At 41.4% G+C, this 21,816-nt stretch overlaps 1 protein-coding gene across 3 annotated transcripts in view; it reads right to left on the bottom strand.

The window, feature by feature from the left end:
• Positions 1-21,816, bottom strand: part of LOC132882261 (NACHT, LRR and PYD domains-containing protein 12-like) — a 292,932-nt gene that overhangs the window by 220,640 nt on the left and 50,476 nt on the right. For 2 of the 3 annotated variants that reach the window (XM_060915538.1, XM_060915539.1), the window contains exon 9: positions 20,590-20,763. In XM_060915538.1, the coding sequence (XP_060771521.1) occupies positions 20,590-20,763 (174 nt within the window). Of the gene's footprint in view, positions 1-13,761; positions 14,007-16,463; positions 16,638-20,589; positions 20,764-21,816 lie in introns of those variants that run through there. The other variant, XM_060915540.1, reaches the window with a different exon arrangement.

Below are 21,816 nucleotides of genomic sequence, written 5' to 3'. Positions count from 1 at the left end.
TGGTTCTGCCTCTGGCTCTGACTGTAGCGGCTGGTCGCAGCCAATGACGCATTTGGTCGCGTTTTGCTAACGTAAACGCTGACGGAGGTACGCGATGACGTATGCGATCGTTGAAGGGCTATCCCAATACGTAGGGGTTGAATTTCAAGCCCTATCCCTTGTAGCTCAGTTTCAAGGGGAAGGGGGAGGGGTAGGGGTAGAAATTAGAATTGGGATTGGGCCTCATTCAACGAGTCCATATATTCATCAGCCTGTTTTTAAACCCACTGCTCTGCCCAAGATAATGAGATGACTGTGACACAGTTTATCACCTTTATGGGTGCATTTTACTTTTTATTTTGTGTTTCCTTTTTTATTTAGTTTTAGATGTAACACAATGTGCCACTGTGCCAAGCAATAGTGACACTCAGATGTATGTTTAAAAATAAGAATATTCATAATTTCACACAATGAACAGGCATGACATAGCATCACGCAAACTTCATAACACACAATCACACTGTGTCCAGCAACGGTGACACAAAAAACAACTTCACACAATGAACAGGTGCGATTTTGTTCACCACCAACAGTGACTTTAGTGGGTGCATTTTACTTTTTTCCGATTTAGTGATACTCATAACAAAAATGCCATGGCATCATGCAGTCTTCATAACACACAATCACACTGTGTCAAGCAACGACACATAAAAGAGAACTTCACACAATGATCAAGTGCAGTTTTGTCAACCTACATGCAATGGTGGTACTACAGTAACATTTACAGATCAGTATAACAAATAGATTTATAGATAGAACTCCTTCTTACATTGGTCCCACCACAATTTCTACCACTTCATAACTTTTATCCCCCTTTCCTTCACAATCCACCTGGAATAACATCCATCTCTCTCCATCGCTTTCCTTTCTACTATTCCTTCCCCAGACACTGGTTTCCCATGTTACTTTCCAGAAAACTGGCAAAGACCAGACAAAACAAGTTCTTCAAATCACAACAGGGAATCAGTAAATATCATCAGAGCAGACTTGACCTCATCCTTGGCATTACAGTAAGGCAGGCCTACTGGGTTTGAATTAAATGATAGCTAACATTAAGCTAGCTGATACATCTCCTAACATTGACTAGCCAGCTAACTGCACTAACATTTCCATTGGGACAAAAGAAACCCAAACTGTCCTGTGGGGAAATTCTGACTGACTTTCTGCTGCTTTGTAAAGAATGCCCTTATGTCCATTGTGTCTGGGGAGGAGCAAATACTGCAAACAATTCACCATCAACCAAGAATACCCCATTAGGCTAAGCTTATTTCATTGTTTAGTTGAACATTAATTTAACGTGGCCTAGGGTTAATTTTGAGAGCAGATAACAAAAGAATAAGGTTTCAGCAAAAGCAATGTGGCTAACATCACCTCCTCCACTCCTCCACTCTCAAGCAGCTGCACCAACATGTCTCTGCTCACACTGAGGCCAAGTTTACATTAGACCGTATCTGTCTCGTTTTCTTCGCGGATGCACTGTCCGTTTACATTAAAACGCCGGGAAACGGGAATCCGCCAGGGTCCATGTATTCAATCCAGATCGTGTCTGGTCCGGTGCTGTGTAAACATTGAGGATACGCTGTGCTGAGCTCTAGCTGGCGTCGTCATTGGACAACGTCACTGTAACCTCCACCTTCCTGATTCGCTGGCGTTGGTCATGTGACGCGACTGCTGAAAAACGGCGTGGACTTCCGCCTTGTATCACCTTTCATTAAAGAGTATAAAAGTATGAAAATACTGCAAATACTGCCCATTGTGTAGTTATGATTGTCTTTAGGCTTGCCATCCTTCCACTTGCAAGTGGTAAGTGACGCGCATGCCCGATATGCACTGAGATCTCACACACAGCGGCTCAGTCCCGAATCACTGCTTGTGCACTTCACTCGCGCGCTCTGTGAGCTGCGCAGGGCCGGAGTGCGCACCCTCCAGAGGGCACTCACTGTTCAGGGCGGAGTGATTTGGAGCACAGGATGCCTGCGGAGCCGAGCGTATCCGTGTATTGGCGTTGCTGTGTGCACCCGAATCGTGTATTGGCGTTGCTGTGTGCACGCTAATCGTTTTAAAAACGTTAATCTGATGATCCACTGATACGGTCTAATGTAAACCCCACCTAAGATTTGCTTGCACGCGGTGAGTTGTTGTAGGGAACGCCCGGAAAACCCAGAGTGGAGGCCATTATTAAAAAATGTTCTGTTTCCGGTCCACCGGCCGGGTGAGTGCGGTTTGTGAGGTTGAATTTTTTTTTTTTTTAATGCCGTTTTTTTGACTTTTTTTTCGGGTTCGTAAATCTAAAATCGAACTTGACATTTACGCATTCCCAGGGCTTTCTACTAAGGCTCATACTAGCCAGCCATGACAAATAAGTAGCCAGCCGGGGGGAGTAAACACACAGTAAACTCCTGTGCACGCAGTTCCCAGGATTAAATGTATTTTCCACAGACCATTTATTTATTCACTTTACTCAAATACAAAGTAAAATGGCAGTAAATCTTCTTTCTTTTCTTGCGTATTGCATCATGAGGCGTTCCTGGCTTGTAAATCTCTTATTTTCGGTGCATGACACATTCACGCAGCTGAGCATGCTATGAATTAACAACGACAACGGTCTGCAGTGGGGCTACACAATTACACACTCAGCGAACATTTCTCCATTTGTGTATGAAAATACACTCCAACGACTCAGTTTGTTTTCATTTACAACCAACGTTGTCTTTTGATGCCAGCATGTAATTGAACGAGAGAAGACTGGTTTACCGGAGACAAAATAAGCGTTATCTCTGCTTCTGTTCCCTCCGACACACTACTGCCTCCGCCGAGTGCGCACGCGCACACACCGCATGCCGGGGCTGCGGATGAGTTACTCTCCCTTCGTCAACGAAGTCGGCGGGGAATTTGTGGTTATTATCGGTACAAACAGCACGAATCACAACTTAAATGAGTGCGGTTCAGTTTGACATTATTGTCAGTCCGTTAGATAAACATTTAATTTTATTAAAATCGAAAATTAATATTTAGAGCCTGTGGGCTACAAAAATAATAGCCATTAAAGTAGCTGGCTGGACTTAATTGTGTAGTCGGCTGTATGGCCGGCAGCCGGCGCTTGTGGAAAGCCCTGCATTCCGCGCAGAATATAGAATTGAATCAGCTCTGCGCATGCGCCGTGCGGCACAAAAAAATGGCAGCCACCATGAAGGAAGGAGATCCAGAGTTTTCAAACATTTGCTTAAGTGTGAAATTGCAAAATGGTATTCTAGCGAACAACAAAATAGTAAAGATTCAGAAAAACAAATAATTCAGTGATCATTTTAATAGTGTAATTTTATCCGAACTAGGCCTAACGCTCGATTTAGAACTACAAAAAGTCCGTGTGTTGGACATTTTAAGTACCTTTGTAAAAGTTTTGCAAATGTTGCAGTCAGCATTTAAAATGCTAACTTAAAGTTTTTGTACAAGTTTCAGTTGATTGAACTGTCATTTTATTAAATGTGTCTCCTTTTGTAATAAAGTACTGAAAGAAAAAGCAAACACAGCAGTGCGATTTCTTATCCATTGTTAGGTCAAATTTTATTATATGTAGGTTATGATCAGAATGTGAATCAGAATCAGTAGGTTAAATCAGGATATATGTAGATATATGTAAGTTTAGTGAAATATTAATTCTTGGCTTATTCTGTTGAAACGACCTTAAGTCCGGCTGGACATTGTTTGGGAACATTTTGTTTATGAATGTGTATTTTGAACAGAGAAGTGTCTGAAGGTCTGTTTTAGTGTCAGATCGACTCATACACACTCCGAAATGGTAGAATTAAAGTTCATGTTTATGTTAATTCATTCAGTTGAAACTTAGGTCATAGCTTCATAAAAGCTATGAAATATACTGAAATATATTGAAATATACTATGGTGGTGATTTGGATCCCGTAATTAATGAATGCATTCCGTGATTAATGTTAGTTTTATAGTTCTAGATTAGTTTCATAATGACATTATAATTATAATTAAGATCTTATGATTCTAAGGGTTTTTAGTTTAAAAGCATTAACCTAATTTAGTTATGAGTTTAATCCTGTTAGTTGTTTAATTGTTCTCTCTCTTTCAGACATATTCTCATTGTTCTTGTGGTTAAGTTGTTCTTATTTTTTATGTTTATTTTCTTATAACATCCCTTGTTTTAGCATTATTAAAGACATACTGTTATTTGTTATTTTACTTATGTTGATGGAATCAAGATGTAATTTACTGACTGACCACACATTCATGTGTTAAGAATTATTCATGTTAATTATTAAGGTCCTTTCTGTGCAAACTAGTGTCTTTTGACCTTCTCCGTAGACTAGACATTATCTATGTTTAACATTCCATACTATTCCATGAAAATTAGACATAATATTGATTATAAGCCAAAACTCTGATATCTATCTGTACCTTACTGTCAGCAAAAATGTTATTATATTATGATTGATTCAAGATCATTACACACTTCCACATAGACGCACACCCATTACACACACACACACACACACATGAAGACAAAACATAAACACAGAAACACTATAAGACGTTTCCAAAAATGTTTTCATTTTGACGAAGTGACTGTGCGAATAAACTGGCATGTGAACAACTCAGGTGTTCCCTTGTCTGTTTCTGTCGAGCTGTTGATTCGTCCTCGGGCCCGAGGGGAAGGCATCAGCATGAAGGAATCGGGGTCTCTTTCTGGGTGAACCCAGCATCCATCCATATAGTAAAAAAAAAAAAAATCCCTCCCGACTGAAAATTTTTTTGCTCACCCGGTGGACAGGAAACGGATTTTTTTTTTTTTAAGGATGGCCGGATTTTCAGTGGTCTGTGTATTCTCTTATCGATCAAGTAGAATGGATTCTTTCACGAAGCAATAGAAACGGCGCTGGGTGAACTCCTATTTTATGTTAAATGTGGGGGGGTCCAAACGAAGAGTTATGAAATGTGAGGGGGACACGTCCCCTTCACATTCAATGGTGGCGATGCCCATGTAGCCATATATATATATCTAGCTACTTTGCTCAGTAACTACCAGGCTAGCTAAACTTTTCCTCACCTTAGGAGAAATGGGAGCATTAATGTCAACTGCTAAAACACATTTTGTTGCATTGGTGTGCAGCCAAATGTGTCTTAAAATTCAAATTTAAAGTGTAAAATATTTGTATATTTGCAAGCTTCATGTAACATTAATGTTACCAAACAATCTAATATTGTTGACTTTATTTCAGATCCCAGTGTTGGAGACAGGTAAACAATACAATCAATACATATTATTAGTAAAATGTATTGTGTTGTGGTTAAACTGCGTATGGGTTATAGATATTTAGCGAATGTGTGGCAATAATCATCATCTATGCAGCTCAGATTCTGATTTCACTGAAGATGCCAAGGTTGGGAGTCATCAAGAGGTACGGGTAAGATTACATTTGTACAGTCTGGACAATTTTAAGTGTCATTGTATACTTTAATGTGTAATATTCATTCAACTTCAATAAGCCACATATTGTCTCCTCTCAGCAGTTGATTAAAACCAAGTGAACATCATGTTATGAATTGTCTCTCCTCTTCTACAGCACATGGACAAAGACAACGATGCCACGGGTGACGGTTTGGACTCTGACTTCGAGGTGAGTTTATATTGTGATGGATTTAAACGCCACAGAATGGTTAGTGTTTGGCTTCATAAGCATACTTGACGTCTTCTGCCTTCGGTGTGACACTTCTCCCTAAACATCATGTTGTCATGAGACATGAGGTGTGCATATAACTCCAAATATTAAGTTATTTCCAAAAATGGCCCCCCCCCCCCCCCCCCCCCCCCAAGCAACCCAGTGGGCACGGTGTAAATAGCAGTGATGGTGAAAGGGAGAGGATGAATGATGAGCCTGAAAAAGTAGGTTCCCTTACTGTTTGTTTCATGTCTGTATTCATTATGATTATTAACTAAGATATTGCATGCATTGCCTACCAACTTGATGCTTTACCGTATGTATACACAGCTCATTGGCTGTGGCTGTTTTTGATTAAAACCAAGTGATGTAACAGAACGTGATCAATTGTACAGCACTCCCTTGATGAGCGCACAGACAAAGACAGCGATGGCACGGGCGACGCTATGGACTCCGACTTCGAGGTGAGTTTATATTGTGATTTAAACGGCACAGAATGGTTAGCGTTTGGCTTCATAAGCATACTTGACGTCTTCTGCCTTCCGTGTGACACTTCTCCCTAAACATCACATTTGTCATGAATTGTCTCTCTTCTACTGTGCAGCAGTCCCTTAACGAGCACATGGATAGCGATGGCACAGAGTCAATCATCCACTCTGATTTTGAGGTGGGGTCACATTTTAAACAGTGTCTCGGACATCAAAAGCCCTGTATAACACACAATTAATTGAGTAATCAAACATGATGATCATGGAGACCTCTCATAGCCAAGGGCAGAAAAGAGGAGTAGTAACAAAACTAGAAATATTTCTATTTATACAGTATTTTTACAAATGCTTTTTTTTTCATTGAAACTGATTTAGCACAGCAGTTTCAATCCAACAAGAGAGGTGGACTATAATGTGACAAACGCGTAAAAGCAATGTGCTGCGACAGTATAGAAAATGGAAAATAAGCTTGCATGTAGGCTTTGTCAGAATAAACTGGCATATAACCACTCAACTGGAGCAATGTGTAACCACATTCAGCACAGGTTGTGGACGTTTACCTGCATGGAGAGCGAGCTACAGGTGCTACTGTAGCACTGCCAACATACCGTTTGGCACACTCAGCAAGTTACCTGCACAAGATATGTGAGTTGTCATCATGTTATATATGTGCGATGTTTGTAAATGCAGGGCGAGAAATGCCACATAGCAACATTTATTAGATTATTGAAGAACATGATTAATGGTGTTAAATGGCTCTATAACCGTAGCAAATTAAAACTGTGCTCAATTTTGACTGATTTCTGAGTGTTTTCTTACTTTAGACTAGTCAATTAGTCTAAAAAAATTGACTGGCAAATTAGTTGCCAGGAGCATCCCTACTGATCAGCTGAACAAATGGCTCAATGTCACATCTGCAGAGATGGTCCATTTGGGGCCTCAGCATGATTAGACTCGGCTCATTAGAACTGATAATGGAAACGCAAATTGGTGCAGCCAAAAGGGCAAATGGAAAAGGCCTGTTCGTGTTTCTCCTTTCTGTAGCACCCCCCGACAGCCACACAGATGATGTTGTTGATGGTGGTGATGGTGGAGCAGTGGCGGCTGCTGGTTTTTAAAACAGGGGAAGCCCTTTTTACGCATTCATCGTAAAACCTGTAGGCCGGATATCAAAGCATAGAAAGGTGTGCCCCATTAGCATAGTGAACTAGACAACGCAACTGCAACAACTGCCAGCACAAATTATTTATCTTATCAAAGAAGAGCGTGGCACTCTGTTCCGAGTCTGAAGATTTGTAAAGGTTCCTGTAAAAATCAAAACCTTCTTTTGTTATGTGTTTGGGTTCTGTGCATTCCTTTCCATTAATTATTAGACGACAAATTGAATTATATTCTTGTCTACGTTTTTCTAAATTGCAGAAATAGGCTGTGCTTTTTTCTCCCTCTTCTATCCACTTGGCTCTGGACCTTACATATGCTCCTTTTGCTTTATTTAAATACATCTCATCCAGTCTGGACTGCAAGCTGTTTACTTTTTCTCGATCGTCTTCACTCCAATTTAGTTTAGTGTAGCGTGTCATGAGTTCTTTGATCAGATTTGCTTCTTCTGCTCTCCTTTTCTGATTCAATTTTTCCCCAAAAGCTATTGAAAGTTTTCTTATACTGAATTTTAGATATTCCCACTTCAGTATTGATGTGTTGATCGAACTGTCATTTTTAATATCCAGAATTAGTTGATTAATATGATGACAATACTCCTCATTCTTTAGCAACTGTGAATGAAATTTCCAATACTTTTTGAATTTATTGCTTCTGTTTTTGTTTGTCAGCTTCAAATTAATGATACAATGATCACTTAAAGTTCTATTAGAAATTGTTGTTTCTGTGGCACGTTTTAAAATTGAGTTTGATACCAACCAATAATCAATACGTGATTTGATTTGACCATTAGGTTTGTACCAAGTAAACTGTTTAACCTCTTTGTTTAAAGTTCTCCAGATATCTATCAATTTGTCATCACTCATGAATTCCCTATAATTGGATTCCTATATTGTTGTGATAGTCGTGAAGGCCATCTATCCATGCACTCATCAGGAGTGAAGTTGAAATCACCTCCAACCACTATATTATCCGTGGGGAAATTTGCATGTAGTTCTTTGATAACTGATGCAACAAGGTTCTTTTTTTAATCATCATTATTATTACCATAACCATTAATCAAAACAATAAGAACATTGTCAATTTCCATAACACAGGCAACCCAATGTCCATTTTCATCTGCCTCGTCTCACAGAATCTTACCAGGACATCTGTTTAAACACACGGCGACTCCAGCTGAACGATTTGTCCCATGACTAAAGAGGATTTTATCTCCCCATTGTTGTCACCAAAACTTGACATCAGATTTATCAGAATGAGTTTCCTGCAGGGCGGCACGGTGGTGTAGTGGTTAGCGCTGTCGCCTCACAGCAAGAAGGTCCTGGGTTCGAGCCCCGGGGCCGGCGAGGGCCTTTCTGTGCAGAGTTTGCATGTTCTCCCCGTGTCCGCGTGGGTTTCCTCCGGGTGCTCCGGTTTCCCCCACAGTCCAAGGACATGCAGGCTAGGTTAACTGGTGACTCTAAATTGACCGTAGGTGTGAATGTGAGTGTGAATGGTTGTCTGTGTCTATGTGTCAGCCCTGTGATGACCTGGCGACTTGTCCAGGGTGAACCCCGCCTTTCGCCCGTAGTCAGCTGGGATAGGCTCCAGCTTGCCTGCGACCCTGTAGAAGGATAAAGCGGCTACAGATAATGAGATGAGATGAGTTTCCTGCAGAAAAGTACAGTGTGCTTGTTGCGCTTTGCAGAACAGAAAAACAGCTTTGCGCTTAACTGAGTCTTTAAGTCCCCTTGTATTCAAAGAAATAAAAGAACTATCAGTTTTTAACTGGAACACAGAACACATAAAAGAAACTTCTTTGAGAAGTTGAGGGAGGTGGAGTGGAAAACCTTGAGGTAGAAGTCCCATTTTCAGAACTGTTCCACGATGTTTACATTTCAAAGTTAAAGATCAGCCCAAACCTGAGGTCTCTTCCATAATGCGCTTGCCTTCAATGAAGGGGCCAAATGGGCCCCTAAAGCCCGCAGTCTTGCCTTCCTTTCTAGCCTGCTCAATTTCTGGCCACAGTGCCTGTCTGGACCGCCAGTCTTCTTGGGTCAGGTCTTCAGCAAAGCGGATCCCTTCTTCTGTGCAGACTGGGGAAGTTCTCGTTCGCTTCCAGATGTCATCCCTCACTGCCCACCTCGCAAATAGAATAACGATTTGTCGATGCCTGGTTTCCATCGCTCGACCTACTCTGTGGACAACATCGACCGCATCATCCATCTTCACCGCCAAGTCAGGCACAATTTTACCCAGGAGCTCCAGCACCTCTGCTCTGACGTTCTGGTTGGCTTTTTCCTTTAATGCGAAGGCACCATCTTCTTTTGTATCTTTCTCGGTTCAATACACATCCCTTCATGTCATCATTTTCCTTTCTAAGTGTTTCCATTTGTGTTTCCAAGTGTTTTATTTTCGTCTTGCATTCTTTTAGCTCTTCTGAGTTGAACTGTACCGTTTTAGATATAGCGGCTCGCATGGAGCTATGTTGTTGCATCTGCTTATTAATTTCCTCCATGCGGTCGTCGACACATTTTTGCAGTAACTCGATAGCTTTCAATATAGTTTCAGTTGATGCGTTTGTTTCTTCTTCTGGAGATATGCCTTCCGTTTTCTTGTCCATGTGTGTTTTTCAGGAGTATCTGTTGGCGTTGTCTCTCTATCCCATTTGTTGTTGCTAGCTGTTTCCCTGGGTGTAGCACAGTCATGCTCACTCAACTTTTCCTTGCTTTTAAACGGGAGACTTTTTACTGCCTAGGGTTTCGTGTTAATATTTTTCTTTATTTTCGGGCTGAGTTTTGGTTAAAAGGCACGGTCAAGTGGAGTAATACGCTTCAAATAAATTTTACACGGGGACCTTGTTGAGGAGCTCAGAGGGATGCGTCTGCTCGACACACCATCCCCCCGATATCCCTCTCTTGAATCTTACTGACCACCTCGGCTGAGGCTGTGGAACATGTTGACTGCCAGTTCTCAGTTTGAGTCACATGATCAGCTTCATACACACCTTCATTTCTGATTTTCTCATTGGTGCTGGGCCTCCACGCCCCCTTTCTTCTTTGTGGGTTGGTGAAGAGTTTAGCGGTGCACTACCGCCCCCTCTGATCTGGAGTGTGGACTACAGCCCTACCATCTCTCACATTAATACTCAGAGAGAGAACTAATCACTAATCCTACTGCTTCTCATTCTGTTCATTAGTCTTGTTGATCCTAAATACTCTACAAGTTTCCAACACGTGTCACCTGACCACTGTCTTACAATATCACTCATGTTTTGTTCTCTAATCTCTCAGAGCACATTCTTTAACACTTTTTTTCTCTCTGAATCATACTTCTGGCAGAACAATAAAACACGGGCAACCGTTTCTGCATCTCCACAGTATTCACACTTTCCATTATTGTCTTTTCCCATCAAATAAAGATTGGAAATGTTGACACAAGTCTGATCATTCCTTCTTCTTCTCATAACCCTTTCCTCTTTCCTATTTCATCCTCCTGATCCTGCACACCACAGTCATGGATTATTTTTAAGAGATCTTCCTTTAGTTTTTGTTCCATTTATTTTGCCACACACACATTGATTCGGCCCTTAATTACAACTTTAGCTTCCGACTTACTAATATTTACATTAATGTGATGAACCTGAGTCTGAACAAATGATTGCTCTCCGTGGTTTTGTTTCCTCTTTTCACTGCACTGTCATGAGCGTGTGATTTGCAGAAGGTGTGGCTCCATGGGCGGAGCTTGATATTTGAGCATGGGAGGGGGTTAAATGTCAAACTCCACCCATAGCGAACAGGACAAAATGCAGCTTGATAGTGTTCTTAATTTACTGTCAAAGGATCATAACTCCTTCACTTGGGGCAGCAATGAAGCAGTGAAGGAGTTCAAGTATCTCGGGGTCTTGTTCACGAGTGATGGTGAAATGGAGCGTGAGATGGACGGGCGGATTGGGGTGGCGTCAGCAGTAATGCGGGCATTGTACTGGACCGTCGTGGTGAAGAGGGACCAGATACAACATTTATTGATTTAAAGCAGGTCTTTGTTCACGTCGTATGTGGTATTATTTTGATATCGAGGTGCATTTCAGCTTCGATACGAACTCAACTCGACTGCTCCTCCACAGGCATGCAAATGAATGAGAATGTGGGACTGAGTTTGTTTCAACCTGAAAAATAAAATGTGCTTAAATGTTAAACTTGGACTTTTAATAATCGTGAGTCCCATGATGTGTGCCATTGTGAATGAGTTACTAAAAGGAGCTCCAGCAGAGTGAGTCACAGTGGTGCTGTGGTTATCACTGTCATCTCACTGGAAGAAGGTTCTGGGTTCGAACCTCACGGCTGATTGAGGTCTTTCTGGGTGGAGTTTGCATGTTCTCCAGAACTTGGTGCGTGAACTAGAATGGAACCTGTTACCTGTTGGTGAAGAGGGGTACGAGTGGAAACAAGGTGCCTTTGGTGCGCACACTTTCATAACCTATAGAATGAAATCAGTCTGAACAGGACTCAGACTGAATCCTGTTCTACAGGGTCGCAGGCAAGCTGGAGCCTATCCCAGCTGACTACAGGTGAAAGGCGGGGTTCACCCTGGACAAGTCGCCAGGTCATCACAGGGCTGACACATAGACACAGACAACCATTCACACTCTCATTCACACCTACGGTCAATTTAGAGTCACCAGTTAACCTAACCTGCATGTCTTTGGACTGTGGGGGAAACCGGAGCACCTGGAGGAAACCCACGCGGACACGGGGAGAACATGCAAACTCCACACAGAAAGGCCCTCGCCGGCCACGGGGCTCGAACCCGGACCTTCTTGCTGTGAGGCAACAGCACTAACCACTACACCACCGTGCTGCCACCAAAACAAAATATGTTCAACAAAATATTTGGTCATATTGTGTCTTAAATGTCAATTATTCAACATTAATTTCTCATTAATATTTACCAGAACATTTCTGGTTCATGTCTTTCCATTGGAACAAGTTCAAATCAATTACTTTTAATAGTGGATGCCCCTTTAGTTATCGATATATTATGAAGCCAGTCCTGTGATAGATTGGTGGCGTGTCCAGGGTGAACCCCTCCTCTTGCTCGAAGTCAGCTGGGATTGGATCCAGCTTCCCCCACGACCCTGATGGAGAAGTGCTATAGATAATGGATGGATATTATTAAGCCTTTTATCATCATCTTTCAAGAAAGCAAGCTTGTGTGGATCTGGGCTGGATTTAGCCAGTCTTGACTGGGGACGCAGTCAAAATGTTCAGTGGGCATCTTTTACAATCATACTTTGCCGATAAAATATAATATTTGTATAATGAAGAATTGCACACTCTCTCCAATATGTTGTGTTTAAATTTTGTTCCTCGTGCAGTGAGATTGTTTGATGGGAGATTGTGCCTTAAATGATCGTGCGATCATGATTTTATTTTGCAAAGATCCTGCACACACAGAGTAATTCCTATTTACGCCACTGCCCACATCTGATGGGTTTCTGAATTGTTTTAGACGCCAGTATGACTTCCATCAAACACAGCACATGGACGTTGGTTTTCAGCAGAGTTTCAGCACAGAGATGTGTCCGTGCTGTACAGTCACGGTCTCTGGGCTACAGTGAGAATTCGAGACAGTGTGAAATGTAGAGGAGGAGAGAACTGCAGGCTCTTTCAACATTATTCTTTGCTTTAGGTTCATGGGGCTGAATGAAATGAGGCAGCAAGCCATATTTGGCTCACAGACCTTGAGTTTGACGCATGAGATTTAATTTAATTCATGACTTGATGTTTTGTTTTTGTTTAAACTGTTTACTGGGGCAGGGCTGCAGACTGAGTCATGCATAATTAAACCCCGACTTCATTTCACACGGACTCACATTCCATTTGTAGATCCCTGAATTCTGATTATTATTATTTTAAAATAAATAATTAGGTGCTGTTTAATAATGTCCCCTTTCTACACCGAGGGGTGGGGTGGAGTTATTACAAATAAAATCTGTAATCCCAAGACTGGACTCGAGTCCTCCAGCCCTATAGAAGAGGAATCAAATACTAAAGCCATCACACACACTGCAGTTACACTACTTCACACAAAGCCCTCACATTATCCCACTGGACTGCAGATAAGACTGAATGAATGGGTTTTTTTTTTTAAAGATTTTTTTTGGGCTTTTTTCACCTTTATTGGATAGGACAGTGTAGAGACAGGAAATGAGCGGGAGAGAGACGGGGAGGGATCAGGAAATGACCTCGGGACAGAATCAAACCCGGGTCCCCGGATTTATGGTATGGCGCCTTAGCCGACTGAGCCATACTGATTTCTTTCAGTATATATATGTGTGTGTGCGTGCACACCATTACACCTGAAACATCAAGGAATAATGTACAGCACGCAAATAAGTTCGTATATATATTTTGATACGAGATATAAATTTATTGAACTGTTGCAGAAATTTAAATACACAAACTAGTTTTATACAATAAAAATAAAAACACTATTTTTATTTCTTTGGAATGGATCTGACTGATAAATTGTGCAGAGTACTGTAAGCAGTTTCATGCAGGTCACAAGTTGTTCCTAATAAAGTGCTCATTTCCAACATGGAACTGCAGGAACACGAGAGTCTTCATCATACACACACAGATGTTCATCAAATCCTGAAAAGAACAGAAAAACATCTGGATTAATCCCCACACACTGGACTGCGGTACTTCATGACCACCAGCATGTAATCATCTCTGCTCCAAGAGAAACATTATTATCATCTCCTGTTTATAATTTAATCCAACATTTATTCAGTCTTCTATAAGATCTGTGTTCTGACATTTAGCTCCAACAAACGAGAACTTCCACAAGATCTAACAGGAAAGTGAGCAGACGTTTCCCATCACATCACTGCTCTTATCCAATCCCAGGCTTTGGAGCTTTTTAAACAGTAACTCCCACTGCGGTGGGTTTGATCTCTTGTTCTACATGTAGATTTAAGTGCAGACTTTAAGAAGAAGCCGAGGTGAAGTTTACAGGAAGGACAGAAGACACGGTGTGGAGGTGGAGAGCAGGAAGGAGTGTCAGAGTGAGTCAAGTGGCTCCTTAAATCACATATTTGTGGCCGTGTGGCATTAAAGAGGATCATTTTACTGAGTTTTGAGGAGAGTTGAGAAGAAAGTGTGCTGCTGATCAGAAACAGGGAAAAGCCGAGATCATCTTATTCAGACAAAAGCAGCAGGATGAAGTCAGAGACAGCAGGGTGTCACAAGCAGGTGCGCAGATAGGATTTTTGAACTGGGGGGGACTGAGCTGTCAGCAAATGATTCCATTTTGTGTGTGTGTGTGTGTGTATATATATATATATATGTGTGTGTACTACCATTCAAAAGTTTGGGGTCACTTTGAAATGTCGTTATTTTTGAAAGAAAAGCACTGTTCTTTTCAATGATCACTTTAAACTAATCAGAAATCCACTCTATACATTGCTAATGTGGTAAATGACTATTCTAGCTGCAAATGTGTGGTTTTTGGTGCAATATCTCCATAGGTGTATAGAGGCCCATTTCCAGCAACTCTCACTCCAGTGTTCTAATGGTACAATGTGTTTGCTCATTGCCTCAGAAGGCTAATGGATGATTAGAAAACCCTTGTACAATCATGTTAGCACAGCTGAAAACAGTTGAGCTCTTTAGAGAAGCTATAAAACTGACCTTCCTTTGAGCAGATTGAGTTTCTGGAGCATCACATTTGTGGGGTCGATTAAATGCTCAAAATGGCCAGAAAAATGTCTCGACTATATTTTCTATTCATTTTACAACTTATGGTGGTAAATAAAAGTGTGACTTTTCATGGAAAACACAAAATTGTCTGGGTGACCCCAAACTTTTGAACGGTAGTGTGTATACATGTTATTTCACCTCCCTCACTGCCATCACCAGGAACTACCTGCAGGCCAGGACAATGATAACATTTTAACATAGCCTATGGAAATCCAGAGTTTACACATTATCATCACGCACAGAAATTGCAAAACTAGTTTTAAAACCGCTAAGTTCCAACTGTTAAACATAGTGAGAGGCTGGGCTACGTGTGTGTGTGTAAAGTGTAAACCAGTGCATCCTGACTTTCTAACTCTGCCTGTGTGTTGCGTCAGCGGCAGTCAGTCAACAACTCTTCGCAAAGTTTCCTTATGAAACAATATGCTCGCTGAAATTATGGCAGGGAACGCCAGATTAAACATTAAAACTGCCTTCTGAGCACTGTATCTACAGGCTACCACCGAAAGAAGGAGGCTACCAGAAAGGCTTCTCTACTCCGTATGATTTTACTTTCACTACGACATTACTTTCAACAGACTATCAAAAAATTGCAAGGTGATATGATAAAGTAAGGCACAGTTTACTTACAGTCGTTTTTTTTTTTGTTGAAAAAACGATGCAATCGTTTTCTGCCTTTTGGCACCCTTCATCATGCCGTGTTGGGGTCCTGAACTAGGAGGAGCTGTCCCCGGTATGCCTGTCAAACTTGTGGGTAACCATAGCAACCAAGCTCGAGCTCGCAACCTGTGCAGTCTGCGCAGTTGCAACTATGTGTGTACTGCTGTGCACCTCAATAAACCGAATGGTAATTAGTCTTTTGATTTTTCATCAGGAGTTGAGGGAACGACATAGGATATCATCCCTACGCCTTGGATATAAACCGAGGGAACGCGTTTTAAGACGTTCCCTCACTTTTTAATAACCCGTGCGCATGCCTTTATAACTCGAGCGCACGCCTTAATGAAAGCAAGGGAATGGTTTGTAATTCATCCCCTCACTTTTAACTACCCGAGCGCACGCCTTAACGCAAAGCGTGCGCACGGGTTATAACTCGTGTGCGCGCATTAATATCTCGTTCCCACGCTTTATTTTTTTATTCACCATGTCCCCTCTACGGCTCCGTAAAAGGTAATTGTGAGAAGGAAAAAAAACCCACATCTGATTAAATAGAACACAGTGAAAATTTCTAAAACTGGTTTCATTTCATGGCCTGGTCATGTGATCTTTACTGAAATTAAACAAAAATGATAACGAGGTTAAAAGATTTTTCTTCTTCCCCAACACTGAACTGAAAAAGTCATTACTCACCACAGTGTCTGTAGTTTGTAATGTTTATCATCCTTAAGAGCAGAGAGCAGATTCTTTCCTGAGTCTCCGATTTTATTCCCAGACAGACTCAGGTCTCTCAGGTGTGAGGGGTTTGATCTCAGAGCTGAAGCGAGAGCAGCACAGCCTTCATCTGAGACACCACAACACCCCAACCTGCAGAGACACAATGACACACACTTCACTGTCTCAGTTTATGATCATCAAGATTCACTTCGTGTCTTTAAATTCGAGGTGTGTGTGTGTGTGTGTGTGTGTGTGTGAGAGAGAGAATATCGCTCCATAATCGTTCAGTCTGTAGAAGAATACCTGATTAGTGTTGGATGGAAATGATTTTCATTGGTTTTGTTAAACAGACTTTCTCTGTAATTTAGAACAGTTTTATTGTTCAGTGTTGTTTCTTCCAGTGGACACATGAACAGAGACTTTAGTGAGTTCTAGAGATTTCTGCAGCTGTTCTGCTCTCCTTTGCTTTCTCTTTCTCCTCCTTCAGTATTCCATGCTGTGCTCTTGGAGTGATTTTTGCAGGATGCCTCGATCTTAGGCAGAGGAGCAACAGCACTGAATCTGCTCTGTTTGGAGACAATTTATCTTCCTGTGGACCGAGTCACACACACTCGCTCTTTACAAACGCTGTTTTAGTCACGTTTTCCTGCTTCACACATCTCTACAAAATCTCTCTTTAATCAGAGTTCACATGAACAGCTCTTTCCTGAGAAGATCAGACGGTCAGTAATCAGACTGTGTGTGTATTTTATAGAACAGGGTCGGACTCTCATTAGCTTTTGGAGAAGTCGTTATCAGAGAGGGTCACACACTTTAAAACCCAGAGTGTGGATGTTTAAATGGTTTATTCAGGACTGACAAGAACAAGTGCGAGTGTGTTTTCTTTAGACAGAATGGGTTTGTCGACTCTTCTGACTTGGATGAAGATTAGACCATGTTTTATTATTAATGAACGCAGAAAACCAGGTCATGTCAAAGGCTTCAAAAATGTTTCTGCAAACACAAGTAGTGAAATATAGATTTTTAAATCACCTGTTATGTTCAAATTGGTGCATTTTTCAATGTATGGTAGTGTAGGAGCCATATTTAGGTTGCTGTATGACTTAGTATTTGTTGTTTCTATATGATTTAGTTTGGTAACCTGGAAAAGGAATTATGTTAGAATTATGTTAGATACTTACCTGATTGCCTTACCTGTCATGTGGTATGTAGCCACTCCCCTTGACGTGCCGGTGTGGCGCGTAACTGCGAGCTTTAATTAGTCCTTTGAATCAGGGGTAAGGTAGATGACGAGACGGAATAGTTTTCCGACCGCAATAAGCCGAATGCATTGGAATAACCGACTAAACTAACAGAGCTTTACTTTAGTTTCCCTTTTTGATCCTTTGTTCGCAACCGTAAAGTAAACCGGAATTGTCTTAATGGAATAAACCACCATCTCATTTCATTGAACTTTCTGTGAGTGCTTAACTGGATTGTGTGTCGGGAACCTCATCAACCTCACGTGGCAATATTTGTTGCAAGGAATTGCTATTTCAGGTAGAGTTTTAATTTCAGAAAAGAATTCTTCTTCTTTACAGTTCTGTGTGTGTGTGTGTGTGTGTGTGTGTGTGTGTGTGTGTGTTTTTTCCCATGGATTGGTGATGTTTGTGAACCTGATGTTAATCATATCTGTAGAATAAAACAGAGCGTAGTGGTTGTGCCCTGTGATCTCCTCTCACACACACCTATTGATCCTGTTCTCCACTTTAGCTCTGGGTTACTGTATGAATGGAACGGAGTCAGTGGGTTTACTCACAGACAGTCTGTATTTATGACTAAATGTGGAATAGGAGATGATTTTAGTGAAAGCACTACTGAGGAAAACTGCATGGGTTTAATCCTGCTGATCCACTGAGCTGCTTCTGTAACGTAGATCTGGCAACCCTGTTCAGAGCAGCGAGACGGAGACGTCCTGAGAGAATATTTACTACTTTATCCTTTTATTACTATATTACTAGGGGCCCATGGAGCAAAACTGTAGGAACCCTGTTGGTTTTCTTATAATAATAATAATAATAATAATAATAATAATCTCCTAAAAGTAAGTGGACAGAAAACTGTAACTCACACAGGCACCAAACTTGGTTTATCGGGGCCTTTCACATGGCGTAATCCTAACTGTGGATTTGTTTATGTGGCCATGTTTAAGATTTGTGTTTGACGAGCGGCACAAGTGTACACGAGTGATTGTGAGCCCAATTCAGTAAACATCTACAGATAAACTTATAGAAGTTACACAGCGAAATTTCTCCTCTGCATTTAACACCCATCTGAAGCAGCGAACACATGCACACAAGTGAACAAATCAGCGAGCACGCACGCACGCACGCGCGCACACACACACACAGGAAAAAAAAATTATGGGTAAATTAAGAAAGAAAACAACTTTATTCATCACACCATGCTAACAGCACCCGGGGAGCAGTTGGGAGTTCGGTGCCTCGCTCAAGGCCGTCCCATATTAACCTACTGCATGTCTTTGGACTGTGGGGGAAACCGGAGCACCCGGAGGAAACCCACGCAGACACGGGGAGAACATGCAAACTCCACACAGAAAAGCCCTCGCCAGCCACGGGGCTCGAACCCACGACCTTCTTGCTGTGAGGCGACCGTGCTAACCACTACACCACTGTGCCGATTACATGGCTCTGTGATGCCTGCATATTTCAGCTTTTGGATGGAGCGCAATCTGCTGGTAGAATCTAAATGTTTGATCGTTTCAGAGAGAGAGTACTGACTGCAGTCGTCTCGATTTTCATTATTAACCATCGCATTTTGTCCACAGGGGGCGCTAAAACTGAAATATTGTAATATCTTAAAGGTAGAGTGCCTTTAGCCACATGGCCCTAAATTCTCCGCTATTTTTTCCTGCTTCACCATGACCCAATTCAAGATACCTTCACATGGTGGGCTTTCCCCATTCACGCAAGGCATTGTGGGATACAAATTTGAAACAGGAGAGAAAAATGGAGGGCGTGAGTGTGCGAATGAAACGTGAAAGACCGACTACAGTAACGGAAAGCAAGAAGAAAAAGACGTTATGTTATATACGAAGGAAAGGAAACGCAGGACCAAACTAATAAATATGGGCACTCAGCGAGCACCTCGGTGTGATCAGCTGTTCGTTTAGAGACAGAATGATGGAACTGTCAGTGCACGCTCAAAGGGAAACCTGTAGATGGCAGTAATGCAACACTGTGGATGCCAGCTGCCGTAAAACCCAAAAGAAGAAGAAGGTAAACCTGCGCATGCGCACACGGACTTCCTCTGTCTGCTTGACTGCGCCAAGCGAGCGATTTCATGCACATTATTTGCTTTAATCCCCTCAAATTAAATAACTTCCCAGTCCCAGAATGGCCTGATATTTTGTGAGATATTACAGAAATAAACAGATATCACAATCACCACATTTCAGACGCAACTAAATTTCACCGATTTTATGAAATCGAAAGGCCGTCTTGCTTTAAGAACCTCTTAAGTAAGAAATTTAAAATCGGGTGTGGTCTCACATGGCCCCTTATTGCTTGGATCCCGATGATCGCTGCTAGTGGCTATATTTATTACTATATTACATTATTTGAATTATTCAAAAATCGACAGAAAGACGGTTACTATGGACGGCTCCATTTAATTTTTCTTTAATTTTTTTTTTATTTTAAAAAAATTGGCTTTTAATCAATTCTTTGGCATTAACGTCTCATTTTAGTTTTCAAATTTTATATTCCCGAGGTCATTTCCACCATGTCACTGCTGCTCACACAGAGGGCAGTTAGTTTGAGTCTCAGGTGCAGTTTGTGGGATTCGTTACAGTGTTGTAGTAAATTTCACAGTGAGTTCAGACACATCGCAGTCGGATCAAGTCCCGTTTTGTGCTGCAGCTTCTCACATACGTCCATCTGACCCAAAGACTCTGTGACAAATCATCAGTGTGCAGTGAACAGAAACAATCTTCCTCCTCAGGACACTGATGATGAAGCTAAAACCTCTGCTTCAGTCTCACTATTAGAGAATGGGTCTTACTGAGGAGCAGGTCATGTGACTCTCAGAGAGATGATCTTACCCCAGTGTCTCCAGTTTACAGTGAGGATTCTCCAGTCCAGCACAGAGACGCTTCACTCCTGAGTCTCCCAGATTATTCCAGGACAGATTCAGGTCTCTCAGGTGTGAGGGGTTTGATCTCAGAGCTGAACTCAGAGCAGCACAGCCTTCATCTGAGACACCACACCGCACCAACCTGCAGAGACACAATGACACACACTTCATCAACAGATTTAATACTGACTTTAAAGATGATGAGTGTAGTGGTCTAACAAAGTCAAAACACTTTGGATGCTGTTTAGTTGTTACGCGCTTATCTCCAGAGGTGGACAGTAATGAAGTACATTTACTTGAGTTCTGTACTGAAGTCCACTTTTTGAGTATCGGTACTTTACTTAAGTATTTTTTTGGAAACTTATGACTAACTTCACTACATTTGAAAGACAAATATCGTACTTTTTACTCCACTACATTTCTATCAGGGTCCTCGTTACTCGTTACTATGAAGCGGCTTTGAAAGTGGATGTTTTTTTTCATTTCTTTTCTAAAACGTGATTGTTTATTCGCAGGTGACACTGAGACAGTCTATCAGTAATCACGAGGGTCACGTCACAGCCGTAGACTGGATAAAATCAAGTTCAGTGATTTCTCCACAGCATTATTTGAACACGATCAGTTGATGGCAGAATGGAAGGAGGCGGTTCTTCTGGGGAATGAACGCACCCATGGCCATACCGAGAACCCGTCTTTCAGTTTTCTGAAAGGAATAAAGAGTTGTTTCGTTTTAAATGTTTGCTTTGTTTATCTAAAACGAACCACATCACGGCCTACAAAAACCGAATAGGCCGATAAGTATAATATTTAATTGCAATTAGTTGCCAATACGAGTCACGATATAAGGTTACTAAAACCGAAAATGTAACTGAATAACATGTTAAGAAATAAAGCAAGTTTAAAAATGACTTCAGTTCTCCTTTAAGTCTAATTGTTCAAGCATAGCTTTGAAGCGGTTTAAATAAATTAATAAATAAATAAAACCCCACAACTACTGGTCTCCAGCATCTTCCATTGTCTAACTGAGACTCGACTGAGCACACGGAGGGCACCATCTTCTACCTGAACAGGTGACCTAAGGCTCCGTCAAAATAAAAGTTCCAAGCTACGTGCCAGTAAATCGAAAGCAAAAAATATGAATCTCTAAACCAAAGCAAGTTTAAATTAAAGTTTGGCTCCTACAATGAGTGTGGAA

This window comes from Neoarius graeffei, chromosome 2 (assembly GCF_027579695.1).
Source record: "Neoarius graeffei isolate fNeoGra1 chromosome 2, fNeoGra1.pri, whole genome shotgun sequence".
NCBI lineage: Eukaryota > Metazoa > Chordata > Actinopteri > Siluriformes > Ariidae > Neoarius > Neoarius graeffei.
The sequence above is the reverse complement of the archived record's forward strand: the minus strand, read 5'-3'. Positions and strand labels throughout refer to the sequence as shown.